Source organism: Barbus barbus, assembly GCF_936440315.1.
Source record: "Barbus barbus genome assembly, chromosome: 43".
NCBI classification, from domain to species: Eukaryota; Metazoa; Chordata; class Actinopteri; order Cypriniformes; family Cyprinidae; genus Barbus; species Barbus barbus.
Window position 1 is genome coordinate 13557763 of NC_136721.1, and position 19421 is coordinate 13577183.

The 19421-nt window shown below is 37.9% G+C and overlaps 1 protein-coding gene across 3 annotated transcripts in view; it reads left to right on the forward strand.

The window, feature by feature from the left end:
• Positions 1 to 19421, forward strand: part of LOC306862843 (zinc finger and BTB domain-containing protein 16-A-like) — a 118592-nt gene that overhangs the window by 50662 nt on the left and 48509 nt on the right. For all 3 annotated transcript variants that reach the window (XM_079405863.1, XM_079405864.1, XM_079405865.1), the window contains exon 3: positions 5371 to 5468. In XM_079405863.1, coding sequence (XP_079261989.1) covers positions 5371 to 5468 — 98 coding nt within the window. The remainder of the gene's footprint in view (positions 1 to 5370; positions 5469 to 19421) is intronic.

Genomic DNA, 19421 nt, shown 5'->3' on the forward strand with positions numbered 1-19421 from the left:
ATAGCTTTTCACAGACATTATATATTTATCATGTCTGTGAGGCATGTATTTCGGTTCATTTTTGTGAAGCGCTCCTGTTCAAGATAAAAGGACGTTTTGTTGATATTGTGAGTGCACACAAATAAAAGTAGACCCTTTACAGTTACAAATGATGTATTACTCTTACCTTTATGATAAAAATTTTTTGTTTCCATTGAAAAAAAAAATTGCAATTGATTGCGCTGGTGCCTCCATGTCCTGCGCTTTAGCTTCCACTCTCTGCACAAACTACTGGATGCAGCGCACATGTATCTAGGTTTAACGTTTAAACATTTTTATATGCTTCACCTGTTTTAGTATATATATAGATTTTATTTTAGGCAAGTCGTGATGATTTGAGAAGGCTAAATTGATCAAACATAAGCTATGATCAGCCTGCTGGTCTGCCGCTGGCCACTTGGTTGTTACTTTAAGAAAGAAAAAACGTATTTAATGAACAAAAAATGCTCCAAACGTTTTTTCTAAATGATCTTAATAAAAAGCCAGAACGAAATATGAACACTTTGCCATTAGGGCAGGGCTCTAGTACATTTTGTCATTTTAGAATGTTAAGTTCTACTTCTGTAGATATTTTGGTGAAAGTAACTCAAAAGTAATACAGGAGTCATGTAACGCATTACAATTCTGAGACCGTAATATTGTAAGGTAAGGAATTACTTTTAAATAACAGTAACAAGTAATCTGTAATGTATTACAGTTTGGAAGTAACTTGTGACTTGTCTTTAAGTCATGTGTTTTCAAATACATTATAAAAAAAATGCGTTGACATTTGTCAGCCTCAAAAAAAAAAAGAAAAACAAAAGTGCATGCTCAACAAAAATAATGTGCATCCTCATACCAAGGTTGTTAAGTCGCAACACCGGTTATCACTTGCCCACCGCAGCACCGTCCCTCACTGTCATTTAGATTTTTTTAATAGTAATAAAAATAATTTAGTTCAGTTAGAGAACAGACACTACAATTAAAACTGAACGCGGCTGCTCAATGCAGCACACTAAACGAACGACAGTCGCGCATCACAGATCAGATTTCATTTATCACCTGAGGAGAGTGAGTCGAGCTGACTGACAAGAGTGAGGTGAAAAAGACAAGACGATGGCAGAAGAGTTTCAAAACGAAATGTAAAAGCGCCTGTTTTAAAAATATTTTGGGATTTTGAAAAGCCTGTTGACTTGCCATTTATGGAAGGTGATATTAGAAGGTCTATTTATTTATTTTTTATTTTTTTTAAACATTCGTTTCTCATTTAGCCTATTTGGTTCCACAGTATTTGCTGATTTTTATTTGATTTAAACTGTGATATTTTTCCCATTATTTTACATCAAAGTGTATGCAGTCCGTGCCTCACAACTTTCCATCTCACTAATAAACGTTCTACTTTTTATAATTATTTCTTCCTCAGTCTTTACTGATTTTCAGTTTTGTATAGGCCTACCATGCATATTTAAAATTTGTAAGCTATCTGTTATTTTATATTAGGCATATAGCATGGTGCATTTTTATTCATTTTGTTAATAAAAGTTAGCTATATGTTCTATGTTGTATTTTGTTGTTGCTTGAATTGAATTCAAGCAATTGATGCCGAATTGCCGTTAATTTAAAAGTGAAAATAAAATACGCACGGTGCTTTTACAAGCTGTTTAAGCAAAGGAAAGTGAGAACTCAAATTAGTGGAACTCCCTTTCCACTAATTTGAAAGTGAAAATAAAACGCGCACAGAGCTTACAAGCTATTTAAAACCGGAGGAAAGCGAGGAAAAGAGAGAAGACTCAAACGACGCCGAGGTGATACCGGTAAGGTGTTGACACACATCGATTAACCAGTGGGAAAATTTCCTCACTGTCACAACCCTACTTGATGCCTTTTTTCCTCCTTTCGGAATCCTTGCTGAACATGCGTTGGAAATAGCAATGGCATTGTCCTCCTGTGCCACCGAGAAAAACTTCCAGACCGGCGAAGACATGTTCGCAAATGATGACGTAATGAGCACAACACATGCTGAGAGTCACTGCAGTTTAAAGCTGCAATCACTTGCACTCGGAAAGAAGATGAATCTCAGATAAATCAGACTGATTGATTGATTGATTTACCAGCAAGCATACTTTATCGGATCTAGTTTATTTATCGGAGCAATAAAAATGACGTAATTTTCTCTCATATCGGTCGATAATTTATCTGTCCGATAAATATCGTGCATCCCTAGATAGGACTGCTGCCTCACTCCACGCTGGAAGCAGGTTTGAGCATGTCATATTCAGGGTTTCCCTGTAATAATACTATTGACTACCAATATATGACCATTACTATGTAACCAACACTATTGTGTCTTTAAATCCAAAATAAAAATTTAAACTAAGTGGCTGGCACTGTTTTGTTATTAAATTAAAAATGTCAATACTATAAATTAATTTAGTCATCACATGACAGTATGGCAGTACTATGAAAATGGATATTCATTTAGAGATTTGGTAAAGATTAGAATTATTAATGTTCTTTCAAGATCAGTTCTAAGTGAGTGTTAGATGACGGCAAATGTAATCCAAATTTAAAAATAGGGGATATAATCCTGTACAAATTAATATTTTATTTATTTTTATTTGTATTTTGTTTCTTTAATTTTGTTGTTAATTTTTCCTCATTTGTGTTTTTAAAGCATGTCTATATAGATTTTATTAATTGTATTTCAGTTATATTTTAGTTTTCAGTTTTTAGTTATTTTAGTATAAAAAAGATAATTTTATTAATTTTATATGAACTTCATTCATTTTATTTTATGTAACAAATGGCCTTTTTATTTTTTTTAATAGTTTTAGTTTTAGCTAACTGTCCTCCTGCTAATATATTGCGCAACCCTAATTCACAGTGACATTTGTTAAGGTAGTAAAAGTTTTTTGATGATTGCACAAGTCTCTTATTCTAATGTACTTATATATAGTGAAAGTTCTTCCTGCCTCAAGTAGCCAGTCTGCCTTCTATCAGCTCTCAAATGTCCCCTCAGGGCTCGGAGGGTCACTCCGACAGTATGCGCTCTCTGTCAGTCTCTAATCAGTGGAAGCGCGTTCTCCTCAGACTTCAGGAGAGGGACAATGGCTAGATTGAAGGCACACAAAGGCCTTTGAGTGTTCCCCCTACAGTATCTCTGTATTGTGCCGCATTAGCCCAGATCCCAAAGGTGCACAGACCCCTGGCTTTTCCCAGCTCCCCCTCGCGCGCTCACTCGCCCGCCCGTCTTTTGAAGTGCCCTTTATCCTGGAAGGCGTTTACAGGCCTTTTTAATTACTTGCAGCTTGCCAAAGGGCTTTGCTGCTTCATTCTTCTCTTTGTTTGTTGGGTCTCCACAATCCCCATCTAGAAGACAGCCATCAGGATTTTGGATGCGTCGCAAGTTTTCTCTCACCCCCCCCCCTTTTGTTTATTTTATTCTGAAGTCTCTCTTTTGTGATTCTCAACCCTCAAATGGTTTTCCATTGGTGTTTTTTTTTTTTCTCTCTCTCTCGCTGAGGTTAAACCACACTTCCTTGCTTCATAATTCTTGCCACTATTTCCATGTACTGCCAACTCTTGTTTATAAGAACAGAGAATAAAAGCTTAAATCATTACAACCCAGCATGTGATGCTGATTCTCACAACTTCAAACAGAAACGAGGGCTGTTTGATAAAAATAGTTTTTGGTTAGTGCGTCTTTATAGAAGAATCAACTAAAGAATCAATTGAACCAAACAGCTTATGGATTTCACTAGCATGAAAATGACACAGTTTAAAGAAACAAAAATCTGCCTTGCGCAGTGCGCGTTATCTATGTAGTATGAATAGAAATCAAAGAAAGTACACGTCTTTGTTCCTCATTAAAGATGTATATATTTGGCACTAAAGTGCAAACAATGAGCTAATTACCACTCTGGAAACAATTACCAAATGCTGTAAGCATGCTAATAATTCAATAATGGTGAATTCAGTTCACCACTCGTAGCAAGTTGCCAGTGTTCTCGCGGCATTCTTACAAACCTCGTACTTTGAGCAGCTTCACATAAAATCACTTACCTGCCGTGACTGAGTTTCATATTCTTAACAAGTGGCAGTGACCAGCCTGAGTTAGTTAATTCGCTTGCATTGACTTTCGGTTGTACTTCTTTATTAGCAATCGGATGTAATGCATCTGAGGATTAGTGCGTTGAAAAGATGCAGATGCTCAAGATCTTTTGTTTTCAAGCCTGAGAAAATCACACATGTGCATTCACTAGTTGATTTTGAATCCACAAAAGGGCCAAAGCAGAATGCTAATGGTAGAAATGGTAAATACACTTAAACATAGCCAGGTTTCAGGCTTAATCCAAGGGACAGTGAAACAAAAGGAGATTGTTGTCTCTTCCTGTACTCAATGGGGCTCCATGTGGCAGTCCTGACTCACTTGGTGCCCTAGGCGAGATAAGACATGACCAAAGGGAAAAAGACTTCTTCTTTTTTTTTTTTTTTTTTTTTTTTTTTTTTTTACTACTTAGGAGTTGTTGTTTTTTTATTATTTTAGTAGTTGCAAGCAACATGAGGGTGATTTTAAAACTTGATTGGGCTGAGAAAATGTAGATTTCTTCAGCAATGTTTTAGACACTTACCTACATTAATTGTGCAGTTGCTTTGAAAGTCCATTTGACTCATGCTTTGTGGGACTCCATTCTGTTGGGTTAATCTTTCCCAGATACTCAGAGATGTTATAATTTAAGAGAACAAATGTTTCTCTTTTAGCCTCATGAAAAGTTGACCCCTGTTTGAAATGGACCCTGCAGCCAAATTCAGCCGTTAAAGTCACTCTTATGTGGGGACTCGTGGCCATCTATATGTTCCTGTTTAGATAAAGGGCTCCTTCATCTCCGCTTGGGGAACTGAATGAATGAACAATAGGACTTTGAAACCGCATGTGCCATTGATAATTTTTGCTTTCAAGGCATTTCGTGACATCTAGTGACAGGCTTAAATATACATATGATTGTCTAAATATGGGAATAATTAGCTGAAGTGACAGGGAGATGTGCAAGTTTAGCTTTGAGTGGTTGCAAACAATGGTTTATTCCTCTCAAGAAGATAAACAGCGGTTTTACAAACCTCACTTTAGTATTTCCCAAAAACAAGGGCTCTGGTCTTAATATCCTCTTTCTTGTTATCTGATGTAAGAGAAGTGGTAGGACTTGTGTGGTGGGAAGTAAAATTATGCTATTCTGGCTTTGCCATTTAGCACGCTAATCAAATCTCATAGTATACCCAAGTGCTTTCCTGGTTTTTGTGCGAGTGACATAAATGGTGTTGGCTGATGTTATTTTGTCCTGTTTCTCCCCGTAGGAAGCTGCACAGCGGAATGAAGACCTACGGATGCGAGCTTTGTGGAAAACGCTTCCTAGACAGTCTGCGCCTAAGGATGCACTTGCTGTCTCACTCGGGTAACATCACTAATAAGGATGCTTGTTTTTAAGGGTTGGGTGAAATTCTGAATTCTCACTTTCAGTTCATGCATTTAAAAGTTGAACTGGAATGACAGGAAGAGGAATTGAATTGATATCAACAGATTTTAAATAATTTTATAGTTTAAATATATTAGTTTTAAATAATTGTAAAAATGTAATAATTAAAAAATAATAATAATAATAATAATTTTGACCTAAGTTTGGATATTTGAAGTTGAAAATTTGAATAAAGAATTTGCTTTTGCTCATCAGGATTGCATTTATTTGATCAAAAATATAGAAAACTCAATCATATTCTGAAATATTATTACAATTTAAATTAATGCAATTTTTGTATTTTAACATTGTAAAATGTAATTTATTTCTGTGATTGTAAATGGATTTCCTCCTCATTACTCCAGTCTTCAGTGTCACATGATCCTTCAGAAATATGTTGGTTGGGTGCTCAAGCAACATTTCAAAAACAGTTGAAAACAGTGCTGCTTAATATTCTTGTGGAAACCAGATTCATTCTTTCAGATTTTTTTTTTTGATACAAAAAAATTTAAGTCTTTTGTCAAAATCTTTTGTAGCATTATAAATGTCTTTGCTGTTTCTTTTTGATTAATTGAATGCATCCTTGCTTAATAAAGACATTAATTTACTTAAAAACAATCTTACTGACCCCAAACATTTGAACAGTAGTATATTTCTATCTATTCTCTATGTCGAATCCTGGAATATCTGCATTTGTTTCCAGTTAATTTTTGGAGGTTGTATGTGTTTTTTTTTTTTTTTTTTTTTTTCTGGAGAGGAGAGTCTTTTCTTTAATAGAGAAGTGCTCTTTTCATGGTCTGTAGTGAATCTGGTTTATATAGATTCTATAAAAGCAGTGGGACTCCAGGTTTCCAGCCCAGGCCAACAGGAATCTCCCTTCACCTCCCTCTGCGATTGCCAAATTCACAGGCCAAAGAAGCCAAAGTCCTTACCGCACAGCAGATATCCACAATGGTGAAATTTTGTAGACTTTTTGCCCCCCTATCGAACGCACTCGGGTTTATGATAATTAAGAGCGAGTGCTGTGCCGAGGTAATTGATTCCACAGTAATTAGGGGTTTAGATTAGATTAGTTAAAAAAACTCAATTACACCACCAAACATTTCAAACTTTCCGCCTAGTACTGGTGGAATATTTCGATATCAATATCTTCATATAGTGAGATGAGATTGACTTTTTACAAGGACGTTTAAAAACGTGGAGTGGAGAGATGAGTGACATCTCACGCTGGGCCGCCCAATTCAATTCATGCACGACTCAGCATGGCAGACGCTGCTCTAAGGAAATATCTAATGTTTATTTTAGAGGCTGTTCAAATCCCAAGATGCAAGTTCAATAACAGACACTGTGGAGATATTGTAGTACTCGTGCACTCATAATGGCAGCCCACGGAGCATGTACTGCATGGTGACATTTATGAGAGCTGTTCTGCGATGAGACAAAGAGGCCGAGTCTGAACTCCAGTGAATAACTCTGTTTGGTATTCCGCACTGACCCGCAGAGACGCCTGTACTCGTGCGAAAGTATGTTCCGTGTCAGTATAGTAATCCAGAAATCCTTATGGGAGACTGGTTTGTGCAGTTTGGATAATATGACTGCGGATAATCTTGTGCTCAGAAGCTGGGTTGCATGAGACTGTGGGCTAGAGAATGCTTCAAAAAGGCCTTTGTAAAGCCACTGACTTGCTCAGTGACTCTCCAATCAGAAGGACTGAGTGCCATTTGATGTGTTGTTAGTGTTTGCGGGGCCTCACTCTTCACCCTCTCTGGATTACTGCGGGAGTATACTGTAGTCCGAATGTTGGCCCCTGCAGCTCAAGTGTCCTCAGCTTTAAACGTAGTCTCAAATCTCATTTTCTCAAACAACAATGCTGTTTTTTTAACTTGTACCATGTGGTTCTTTCTCGTCCTGTTCCGCTTCCTCTTCCTGTTCTGCTTCCTTATCTTTTTCTGCTGCTTCATCTGCCTCTGCTGCTTCATCTGTTGCTTCTCCTGCTGCTGCTTCACCTGCTGCTGCTTCACCTGTTGCTGTTTTTTCTGTTGCTTCTTTCTTTGCTTTCCTTTTCCTCTGCTGTTTTTGTTGTTTTTCTACTTATTCATCTTCCTCTGCTACTGCTTTTACTCTTCCTCTGCTCTTCTTCCTCTTCTTTTGCTGCTGCTGCTTCTTCCTTTACGGCTGCTTCCTTTTCCTCTGATGTTTTTGTTGCTTTTACTCTTCCTCTTCTGCTGCTTTTTCCTCTGCTGTTTTTGTTTCTAATTCATCTTCCTCTGCTACTGCTTTTACTGTTTCTCTGCTCTTCTGCTTCCTGTTCTTTTGCTGCTGCTGATGCTGCTTCTCCATCTATTGCTTCTTACTTTGCTGCTGCTTTTTCCTCTGCTGTTTGTTGCTTTTCTACTTGTTCATCTTCCTCTGCTGCTGCTTTTACACTTCCTCTTCTTTTGCTGTTGCTTCTTCCACTGCTTCTGCTTCTTCATCTTTTGCTTCTGTTGTTGCTGCTGTTTCCATTTCCTCTGCTGTTTTTGTTGCTTTTCTACTTCCCATCTTCCTCTGCTGATGCTTTTACTCTTCCTCTGCTCTTCTTCCTCTTTTTTTGCTACTGCTGATTCTTCCCTGTATTTCTTCTGCACCACCTTCTTTTTCTTCATCTTATCTTTTGCTTCTGCTTCCTTCATCTTCATCAGCAGCAGCATCATCAGCTGCTTCTATTTCTCCTCTCCTTCATCTTCATAAAATTAATATTAGAATAAGCTATTTTACTTAAAGCCCATTTTTACATCAGAATCAGGTGTTTTGAAAGGCTCCCTTCTGAACTGATCTCAGATATCGGAACCAAACATGATGGAAAACACCAGAAGACATGCAATGATGGGATCTGCACATGGGCTGTGTTCATTAAGCACTCTGCCACATACAGTTTCTGTTTTTTCCCTAAATTTACATCACTTTTGTGAAGTTGAGCCAAAAATGAGAAATGTCGGTAATCACGATAGCAGTTTTGCATTTAAAACGACAGAAGAACCAGTCATAATTCCTTAAGATCTTTACCAAAAGAATCAGCCCCAGACAGCCTCCCTCAACAGGCGGAATAAGCGAGCATTGCGAGGCGGCTTATTTTTAGTGCATCAAAACAGAACACAAAAAAACTCTAGAACAAAACAGTTTTAACGTTCATATGCTCGATGCTTGACACACAGCGCTAACCTGGTTTTTGTTTGTAGCAGTCTGGCTCTTGAGAGCTTCACTCTTGTGTAATGCTCAAGCTTTTCAGTGGAAACCCTTTTATAGACACAGACAGTGGCAGAGACACGGCTCGGCTCTGTGTTTTGTTTTTTTGTTGCTTTGTTCTTTCATTGCAAACTTTCTGTTTTTATCCTTCCTGTTCTGAGCGGTTTGATATTTATCAGTGACACCAAGCAAGTGGCTTTGCCCTCCACCTCCTCCGCTCCCTCGTCTTCAGGAGATGGTGCTGAAGAATGGTATTAGGTATGTCGTGTGTATTGTGGTGTACCATTTCAGTCACACACACACCCCCCCTCGCTCCTCTCGGCTGGTGCACGCTGTCTCTGTTTGTTTTATTGTGGACTTGGCAGGGCGCCAGTCTGGGCCGCTTGCCACAGCCCAGGGTACAGTATGTACAGTGAATCTTGCGCCAGTTTTTTTTTTTTTTTTTTTTTTTTTCTCCCTATGTTGTCTTTTTTTCAAATTATTGTCTGACAGCAGTGGTTGTGGTTGCTGTTTTGTTGGGCTTTTTTCTTCTGGGGCTTTCAAGGCCTCACGTCCTGGAGTTTGGGTGGGAGTGCATTGCGGTGAGAGGCTGATAATGGAAAAGTATGTGTGTTTTTTTCTCAGGTTTAAGGTCAGCATGGTCTGGGAGCTGCTGGGTAGTGAGGCAGCACACCACTGGAGCAAAAAAAAAGGGGGGGGGGGGGGGAGTGACTCAGACATTTGGAGCACGACTAGGCTATTAGTGTTATGTGAGCTTCCCTTGTGACTTCAAAGAGTGCAGAGCGTGGTCTGGGTAGGCTAGCCAAGGGACATTTTTTCTTATCCATTTTTGAAAGGAGAGGAAAAGCTTTTCGCTGGGATTACAGATCAACATAGGCTGTTTGGCATATATCATCCGTATTTTTAACTTTTAAATATTTTTTTCATCTGCAGCTTAACTGAATTTATAGCTGTTAGAGGTCAACAACGATTGTATTAATATTAATATTTTATTCCTCTTTTGATATATGTTACTTATTATTATTATTATTATTATTATTATTATTATAATAATAATAATAATAATACTTCTGTATATGCATTTTAAAATGTTTTTATGTATATTATATATATTTAAAATATAACTATAAATGTATATTATATAATCATAATGATCTCTTTGCATAGCTTTTTTTTTTTTTTTTTTTTTTGGGATGTTATGCAGCTTGTACATGTTCGCCTCTGACTAACTTCTTCAGTGTAGGCTATTATGCATTTTCTTAATCTGTAACTTTAACCATCTACAGCTTTTGCAGTTCTCCAGACAAACACAAGGTCCACAACCTGAGGTGAAGTAACTTTCAACAGGCTCAAAGTGGATAAAAAGCTTGCTTTTTTTTTTTCTACCTACCTGTTTGGGCAAATCTGGGTGAATTGAACTGTCTACACCCATGCATACATGCACATGTACGCTTGGGGACTGTGTGAACACTCTCATTAGCAAGGCGAAGTGCCTGGCCCAGGCTGATTAAGTCTGTGTGTTATTCTCCAGAGGGCCCAGCCAGTGGACCTCACTTGACTTCATTAGCTCAGTAGACTGAGACAGGGCTTACACAGCAAGACCCCTTGTACACTATCCGGCAGCTTGGCAAGCGCCTTTGCCATTGCAATCACACATATATGCAACTGTGCTTGTGGTTTTTTTTTTTAGTAAAAGTTTTGTAACTCTTCCGTTACCTAATCATTTAGAAGAAATGGGAATCGTTTTCTTGGCTATTGTGATCTATCAGCTGTTGCTTTCAAGTTGACTTGCAAGCACATGGGCTTTTCTTTCTTTTGATGACAGCGAATTAGCCGTTTCAATTATGGCTGTGTTACTTGGCCCGCAGGCTGTTCTTTAGCTCCATTGTTGCCGAGCTATTATCTTCGTTGTGTAGGAGCTTTTTTCAGCCCATTTCACATTGGTTTCCTGGTTCATGTCCTCAGCTGCATGTGTTGACACTGTGTTTAAACACAGGAGCGGTTCTCAGATATGTGTCCTCATTCTTCAAGGTGTGAGAAATGTTTTTCCTGAACTGCTTTCATTTCTCACCCTAGGATAATCTGAAGTCACAGTGAGACAAAATTGTGCTTGTGGATTTGTGTATAATAGAGAGCAGTTTTTTTTTTCTTCAAGTGGTGACCCAACAAAGTATTGTATTAATAATATGAATACAAAAAAAGAAATAGAAATTTATAATGAACAATATTATTTTTGTAAAAACAATAAAAATATATTGTTTTATTTAAAATGTTATTAAACATTTTTTTTAATTCTATTTAATTTAATTTTAATTTGTTATTTTTATATAATACAACAGTAAGCTATCAAAAATTATTTTAAATGAAATATAAATATCTAATTATAATATTTTATTATTATTATTATTAGAACAGTACTTTGTTTGGTCGACATTTAATGTCCAATATAAAATTCAGATCCTGAAAAAAAAAAATAGTAGTAATCATTTTAAATAGCTCAAAAAAGTAAAAAAAACAATATGGTTGGCACAAACTATCACCTTTTGAAAAAGTTTTTAATATACTTTTCTAGTTGTGTTTATGGTTTTCAAGGTTTCACGCAACTTGTCCATGTTAGCTTGGATCAAGTGACAGGAACCTGTAGATTATCATTTTTCTTTCATTTTATTATTTACATTTAACATTGTTTTTTCTCTCATGTCCGTGACCTTGTCAAAACAGAGGGGTCACGACCCTCCAGTTGAGAACCACTGCAAAAGGGGGCTTAATAGAGACACTAAAAAATGTGAGGCATGAAGGAAGAAGAAAAGAGAAGGCCGAGAGGGAGAGCATTTCCCCCTCTCTCTCTCTCTCTCTCTCTGTCAAAAAGCGCCGGGCTCCCACAGTCTGGCCCTTCGCCAGCTCTTCCCTCACAGTGATGACATCATCAGCTGCCGGCAGATCTGGATGTTCTGCCAACATTCCAGAGCGTTTATGATCGCTCGCAGATGTGAGTCCAGGAACATACTGTACCCAAACTAGAAATTAATGAAACTTGACTGCTTTCCAAACCACATATTCCAAAATAGAGAGCCTGCAAATGGGACAGGAGGGGAGGGGAGGGGTGGGATGGAAGAAAGGGCTCCAAATAAAGAGTGGGGAGAAAGGGGGAGAATGCCCTGGTGCTCAACGCTCTCATGTGAATTCTTCACAGCAGCTGATAAAGCCCCGTCTCACCCTCCTCCTCCCATCCCTCTCTCCCTCCCTCCCTCCATCCCTCATGTGCAATAGTCAGGGGATGACGGGCCGCATGGATAAATGGCCTGAGCTTCTGTTTGGCCGCATGCCCTAAGTTCTCTCTGGTGGTTTAAACCCATAATACTTTCCCTGACCTGTTGATGTACATTAAATCCCCGTTTAAAACCCCCGTTTGAATTATGTGCCACATAAATCCTTCGTTATAAGGTCCAGGAGAAATGACTACACACGCGGTAATGGCTCTGTAATTGTTTGACAAGTTTACATCCCATCAAAAAGCTGACAAGAGTTTATTCCCATGATGCCCAGGGGTGAGCTGCGCAGAAATTTTTCTCAGCCTCGGATGGGCTGCTTTAATCTCTATGGTTAATGTTTTAAGTCATGAACAGGAAATGTGTATGTATATGTGACCCTGGACCACAAAACCAGTCATAAGGGTCAATTTTTCGAAATTGAGATTTGTACATCATCTGAAAGCTGAATAAATAAGCTTTCCATTGATGTATGGTTTGTTAGGATAGATATTTGGCCGAGATACAATTGAATATCTGGAATCCGAGGGTGCAAAAAAAAAAGAATATTGAGAAAATCGCCTTTAAAGTTGTCCAGATTAAGTTCTTAGCAATGCATATTACTATATTAAGTTTTTATATATTTACAGTAGGAAATTTACAAAATAACTTCATGGAACATGATCTTTACTTAATGTCCTAATGATTTTTGGCATAAAAGAAAAATCTATAATTTTGACCCATACAATGTATTTTTGGCTATTGCTACAAATATACACCAGCGACTTCAGACTGGATTTGTAGTCCAGGGTCACGTGTGTGCATACATATATTTTTTTTTTTAAAATAAATATATTAATCATAATTTCTTTTTTTTTTTTTCTTTTTTTTTGATATTACAATGCATTTAGCAGTTTGTTTATTTATTTTTTACTATCTAGAGTGATATATTCTGTATTTTGTTATTACTGAAATACACATCAAATTTTCTGAAATGCAGTCATATTTGAAATATTTCACAATTCTTTCTGCGAAAAGGGATGAAAAAAGCTGCATCACTATGCAGTTTTTTGCCTTTACATTTACATTTAGTCATTTGGCAGTCATTTGGCATTTTATGATGGTTCCGTCTAAGGATGTTTGGTATTTGTTTCATTCCTCTGCCTCTTTTCATCGCAGCCATCATCTTGTTAACATTTTTCGATTAAAACATGGAATAAGCTCACACCAGCTATAATACCCTGTAAAAGATCCTGATCTTAGTCCTTTGTTGTCGGGTATTGCAGCTTTAAATCCCTTTGGTTGCTAAGTAGCAAGTGCCCCTGTGCTCTAATGGGCTGATTTGGTATTCAGCTCAATGCCGGGTCTTATTTTTGTATGCGAGACAAAGTGTTTTGATGGAGGGTGATTGCAGCAGCGTCTGGAGGCTGTTCGGGAGTTTTTTATGGGCTGTACAGTACACCGTGTGCCTTCTAAAACAGAACACAGGCGATTGAATTTTGGATTTGCTTCATCATTTCTCTCCTCTGAGCAGCCTCTGTCAAAAAGGGAGCGTAGCTGGAAGGGCACAGATTAATTTGTTCTGCAGGAAATGAGAGCGGTACAGCAAAACACACACAAACACGCAATATGCGCACGCACAATGAGCAGTCTGAAAAATACGGCGAAACGCACAGAGGCGCAACTACAGCAGGGAATGCTGCTGCTCTCAGAATGGATGGGCGGCTATGAATGGAAATTATGCTGGTATTGCATGATTAGGCAACACATAAATTGACTGACGTAATGCATTTGAAGTGACGCCTTCCAGGTTTTATGGATTTAGCATATATATTTATTCATATTTGTTTATTTTAGATTTTTGTTATTAATAGTAATGGTAACATTTTTTAAATCTTTGATTTAAACTTAAATATAACTTGATGATTTTTGTTATTTTATTCTGTTTTGAATGCTGTAATTTGTTTGGCCATTGCAGTTGAAATTGTTCAAATTGTGGACAGGGTTCTTGATCGTGTCTTAGCGAAAGGCTCTTTTATTGATTTACGACACTAACAAACATTGGACGCAATCCAGTCTAGAAAGCTGTTTTGTGCCGTATCTCAGTTCTATATCAGTTTATATCACGGTAAATCTTTATGGTGCAATTGCTTTCACCTCACTGATAACTCTGCTTTGCTAACATACTTATGAGGGAATGCCTTAACCTAATCAAGGTTTTGCTGGAGAGGAGGGGGTGGGTTTGTAAGGGGAGGCTAAATTTAAATTGTAATTGGCCGACTTCCACAAGCTTGCGGGCATTTTAATGAGTCATAATAACTTCATTTAAAACCAGCTGAGCAGAAAATAGATTGGAGAGGAGCCTGTGGCCAGTATGGATTTGTTTTTTGTTTTTTTTCTTTCATCGTTGAGGCCGGACTCGTTTTGCCAGGCCTGATGGGCCGCTGAGCAGACAGACATCCTTTGTGGATTTATCATATCACTGTCCACTTTGCATTCAGATCATATTCGGACCATTCCCACCAGCTTCATGCTCCATATGGAGTGCCAAGCAGTTGGACAGTGCATTCATTCATGAAGTTGAATACATCAAAACTCATGTCAATGCTTTGGTACACTTCCTAAATTGCTTTTTCTATTATACCAAAGGAGTAGTTCACCCAAAAATGTAACTGTTTTTTTTTCTCCTTTTCCTGAGCATAAATAATATTTTGAAGAATGTTTTAATTGTTTGTCCATACAGTGAAATTAAGAATCATATTAAAGTTAATTTTATGGGCTATGTTTGTTATGATTAACTAATTCTAAAACTAAAACCTTTTTATATTTAAAATAAGAAACTTAATTTGTTTCAGCTAGTTGTCAGTGTTTTTTTATTAGTTTAACTTGATGTACTAAAATATCTAAAACTAAATATATATCAATTTAATATGTATTTCTATATATATCAAATTAAAATGACAACAAACAATAAAAAAAGCTCAAAAATATTTCTAAAACCTATAGTATCTGTGATGCTAAAATAACACTGGTATGTACAAAAAAAATACATTTTTCAAAATACTTTCTTTTGTATTCCACTGGTGGAAAAAAAGTCATACAGGTTTGGAACAACATAAGGGTGAATAAATGATGCCAAAATGTTGAAATTTTTCTTTAATAAGGCCTTATTTAATAATTTACCCTTTAAGAGCGGAAGCTGCAGGCGTACATTAGATTGCAAGTCTCTAAATTAGATGTAGCCACAGATAAAAAGTTATTTACGAAGTGCCGTTAAAGAGCGCAGTCTCGTAGATGTGAGGTCATTAACGGCACCTCCTCCGTGACGGTGATTATTAGATTAAGATTAAGAGGGTCATCTGCTGCCGGAGTTGAAATAAATGGTGGAATGTGTTGGCACACTCTGCGCCAGTCCAATTGAGTTTGAGTGAAGCGAGCGGGCACACCTCTATGGCAGAGGCTTCGTGCACACCGCCGCATGTTAAGAAGGGCCCTCTAGCATGAAACGCACATTCAAAGCCATGCGCGCACACGGTACTGTCGAAACCCTTCAGCGCTGCCACCCACCGAAGCCTCACCTGGCCTTTATCTCGGCTGAGGCCATGAAGACAGAGTGTGTGCTCTTGTGTGATAAATGCCTGAATTCTGCTTATCCCATTCAAACGCATCTGTTTCCGCCTGCTCTTCTCTCTCACTCCCCGGGGGGCGTCTTATTCGAGACCTTTACATCTTATATCCTCCGTATATAGATGTGTACAGCATGTTTCAAGGTTTTCATTCTGAATAAATGCGGCAGCAGTGTGGTTTTTATTTTTAAATGCGTCAACGTCTAATGACATCCTCTCCGCCCTCTTAGCGCACATAAAAAAAGCCAAACTGTTTGTCACCCAAGAAAATCCTGTTATTCCTCCGTATATTTGTGGGTCAGTACAATATAAAGAGCATCATTGTGACTATGCATATGCTGGATGAAATATGATTTGTTTTCTGCGTAATGGCAATAAAAGTAAATACTCTCCAAGGCACTTTTTTTTTCATCGTGTTGCGTTAGCTCAGCCGATTGCTTTGGGAAACTTTTAGATCAATTTCTTAGCGCAGATTAAAAAGCTATGAATCCCATTTATGGAAGAGCTCCCTTATGAAATGCTCTTTGAAACTTTCATATTTTGGCTGAAGAGTGAGTCAGACGCAAAGCAAAGATCAGCCGATGGCGCTTTCATGTAAAAAAAAAAAAAAAAAAAAAAAAAGATAAAAGCAGTCCCATCTGGAAGTAGCCAGGACACACAAGGGTTGCTTTTATGCTATCCATTCCACTGGGAGGTTCAACATGAAAAGCGGCCGTGGATATTGTGTTATTACTGTTGCAAACATGTCTGTGGATCAGAATACTAATCCCGGGCCATCCAAACAATTTCAGCGCTGAAGAAAAACTCCTCTCTCAGGCACTTTCAAACCGTCTATAGCGACACGAGTAATTAATGTTTAATAGGCAACTACTGACAGGGCAGAACCTTCTGAGACACTCTGGGGCTATTGTAAAAAATATATATATTCTCTGGAAAAACATCAGATTATATAACTGACTGAAGAAGTGCTGCCAATAGGTGCTTGTAAGAAAAAAAAAAATCCATCTAGCAGCTATATATCAATATTCTGTCTAGTTGATACAGATTGTAACTGTGATTGTACAGAAATTCTACGTGCAGATGCAGAGCGAAAGAAGATGAAGAGGAAGTCAGTGGATCTGGAACGAGTGTGAGGACGTCGTAAAAGGTTTTAGTGAGGAAGTTAAAGAGGGTGTCGCGCAGTCTACATTTGTGAAGAAAAGAACTTTATGGAAGTAACTTTTTCCTCTTTTTTTTCTTCTGCCATCACCCTCTTTCTCTTCCCCTTTCCTTACTTTTTTTAAGCCAAGGAAGGTTCCTGCTCTCTTAAAATTATAAAAAAATCTTGTGACATAATGGAAAGAGAGATCAGGGTCAGTTGGTGACATTTGGCACCCTGTGCTAGTGGCTGTTTATTCGTAGAACACAATACGCCATGAAGTTTGCAGTTCCAATTTTGAATCTGAGGCTTATTAACTTTTATTAGCGGAAGAATCATTTCAAATCAAGTGATAAACAAATGTAAATGACTGCACCTGAGAGCTGTTAAACTGAGTGTTTGCATTTCCTGTTGGATTTTTTTATTATTTGTGCACCGCGTTCAGGCCAGTTGTTCCTGTTGGTCCCTGTTGGAGTTGCTCAAACTTTCAAAAATTAGATTTTTTGGAAACCTTAACACTCTAATGCGTGCCTGTGTTAAGTGTGGAACAGTTTAATAATGACCCGTACTGTGTGGCTGCGTACTCGTTGCTGTCCCGTAGGTCATTGTGTAGCCCGTGACCCCTCCCCCACACTCCTGACCCAGGCCTTAATAAACTAGAGAGTGCCTTTGACAATGTGTGACTTGAAAGCAGGAAATAATGGGCACTAAATGTTAAATCTTTACAGGTTATTGACCTGTGGAGCATACATGGGTTCTGTTAACTATGTGCAGCCTGACACTGACAGCCTAGCACTTTTGTACCAGGCTTTTGACCATGCTAACACTTGTCAACTGCATTTGTCAGTTACTAGTTAGCATTTCTCACATCGCTGTCAAAACTCATCTGCATTTAGATGCATTCGTTATTTGTTGTCTCTCTTTGGTCTTCACCTGACATCCTAAAATTAATTTAAACACAATCAATAAAAAAAAAATTCTGATTTTTATTTTTAATAATAAATAAATTATATTTTGTCAGTCAATCTACTAATGGACCATTTGGAATCCTTCAGAGACTACTAGCGGTCCACAGACCACAGTTCGAAAACCACTCTTAAATTGATGTCGACCCATCCAATTATATTTCAGGACCTGGATTCACCCTCCCTGCTCATGAAAGGCAAATAAGGAAAGAGCAGAACCGGCTCCCCACTGCTCTGCGCCCAGCAGTAAAGGCATTTACAGGACTGTAAAGGCGGCTCAATTGTCACATCCAGCGGTTGGTTGAAGTTTCGGTGGTCGTTTGGGGAAAGGGTTCACCGCATGGTCAGGCTCTCAGGTTCTCCAGTGATAAATAAAAGAGGGCTGGAGGTATCGCTCTGTTTTCAGCCGACCTCACAGGTATTGATCAGGCTGCAGAGGAGAGGCAGATCATTTCTTGCCCTTTCTTGGTGTGCAAACTAACTTTTCAAGAAGCATTTTTGCTTGTTTACTTGGGGGTGTTCACAATTACAAATTATCAAATTTGAAGAGTCACTGGGTTTTGTGAACAGTTATGTAGTTTCAAAATTGCAACAGCCATGGCATGAGACGCTTAAAAAAAAAAAAAACACAACGACATGTCTGTCATCTAGTCATGTATCACCTAGGGCTGGGCGATATGGCTGAAAACTGTATCACGATATCAGTGTTTCATATCGGTCGATATCGATAATTATTGATTTTTTTTTTAAGGTGGTACATCAAGTTCGTGGTATTACCAGTCTTGGCGGGGACGACGGTCTTGCATAATTTGCAGACGACATTTGGTCTGACTACTAATATCCAAAAAACAGCCATACTGGCGAGCTGACTTTCTCTTTTATTTACAATTTTCTCGCTCGCTGCGGCACTCATTTTCTGCTTATGAAGAGGAATCCAGCAGACCAGCCAATAGGGTCTGGCTGCAGACGTGCCTCTCAGCCGCGCGTGCGCACTTAGACACGAGACAACGATATGGCGCAACCAAACATGATACTGTTACATGATTGGCTGTTAGCGTGTCACTCCCTATGTTGCTAGGTTACCAGAGAGCGAGTGCCTTTGTTAATGCAACCAAACTTGCTTCGCAGCCTTTGTTTTCTTCCGTCGAAGAATAAAAAATATCGAACGTTTTATCGAACACATTTTTTATTGATATCGTTCACGTGTCTATCGCGATACATATCGTTATCGTTTTATCGCCCAGCCCTAGTATCACCCATTCCGCCTCTTTAATTTTATAATATTCTTGGTTAGTCATCACATATAAAAACAATGAAAACACTTTACTATAAGGTTTAATTAGTTAACGCATTAGATATCATGAACTTATAATAAACACATTTTTCAAGATTAATTAGGTAAACATTTTAATTTATAAATGTACTATTGTTCATTGCTAATGTTCATACTACATTTGTAAAGTACACATGACATTATTGACCGTAAACACATTTATAATGTTACAAATATTTCTATTTTAAATAAATGCTATTCTTTTGAACTATTTTATTCGTTATATAATCTTATATAAACGTTTTCATGGTTTACACAAAAATACATTACATTTTTAAATGTATTAAAATAGAATAACAAAAGATGATCTCTTATTGTATTTTTCCTCAAATAAATGTAGCCTTGGTGAGCATAAGAG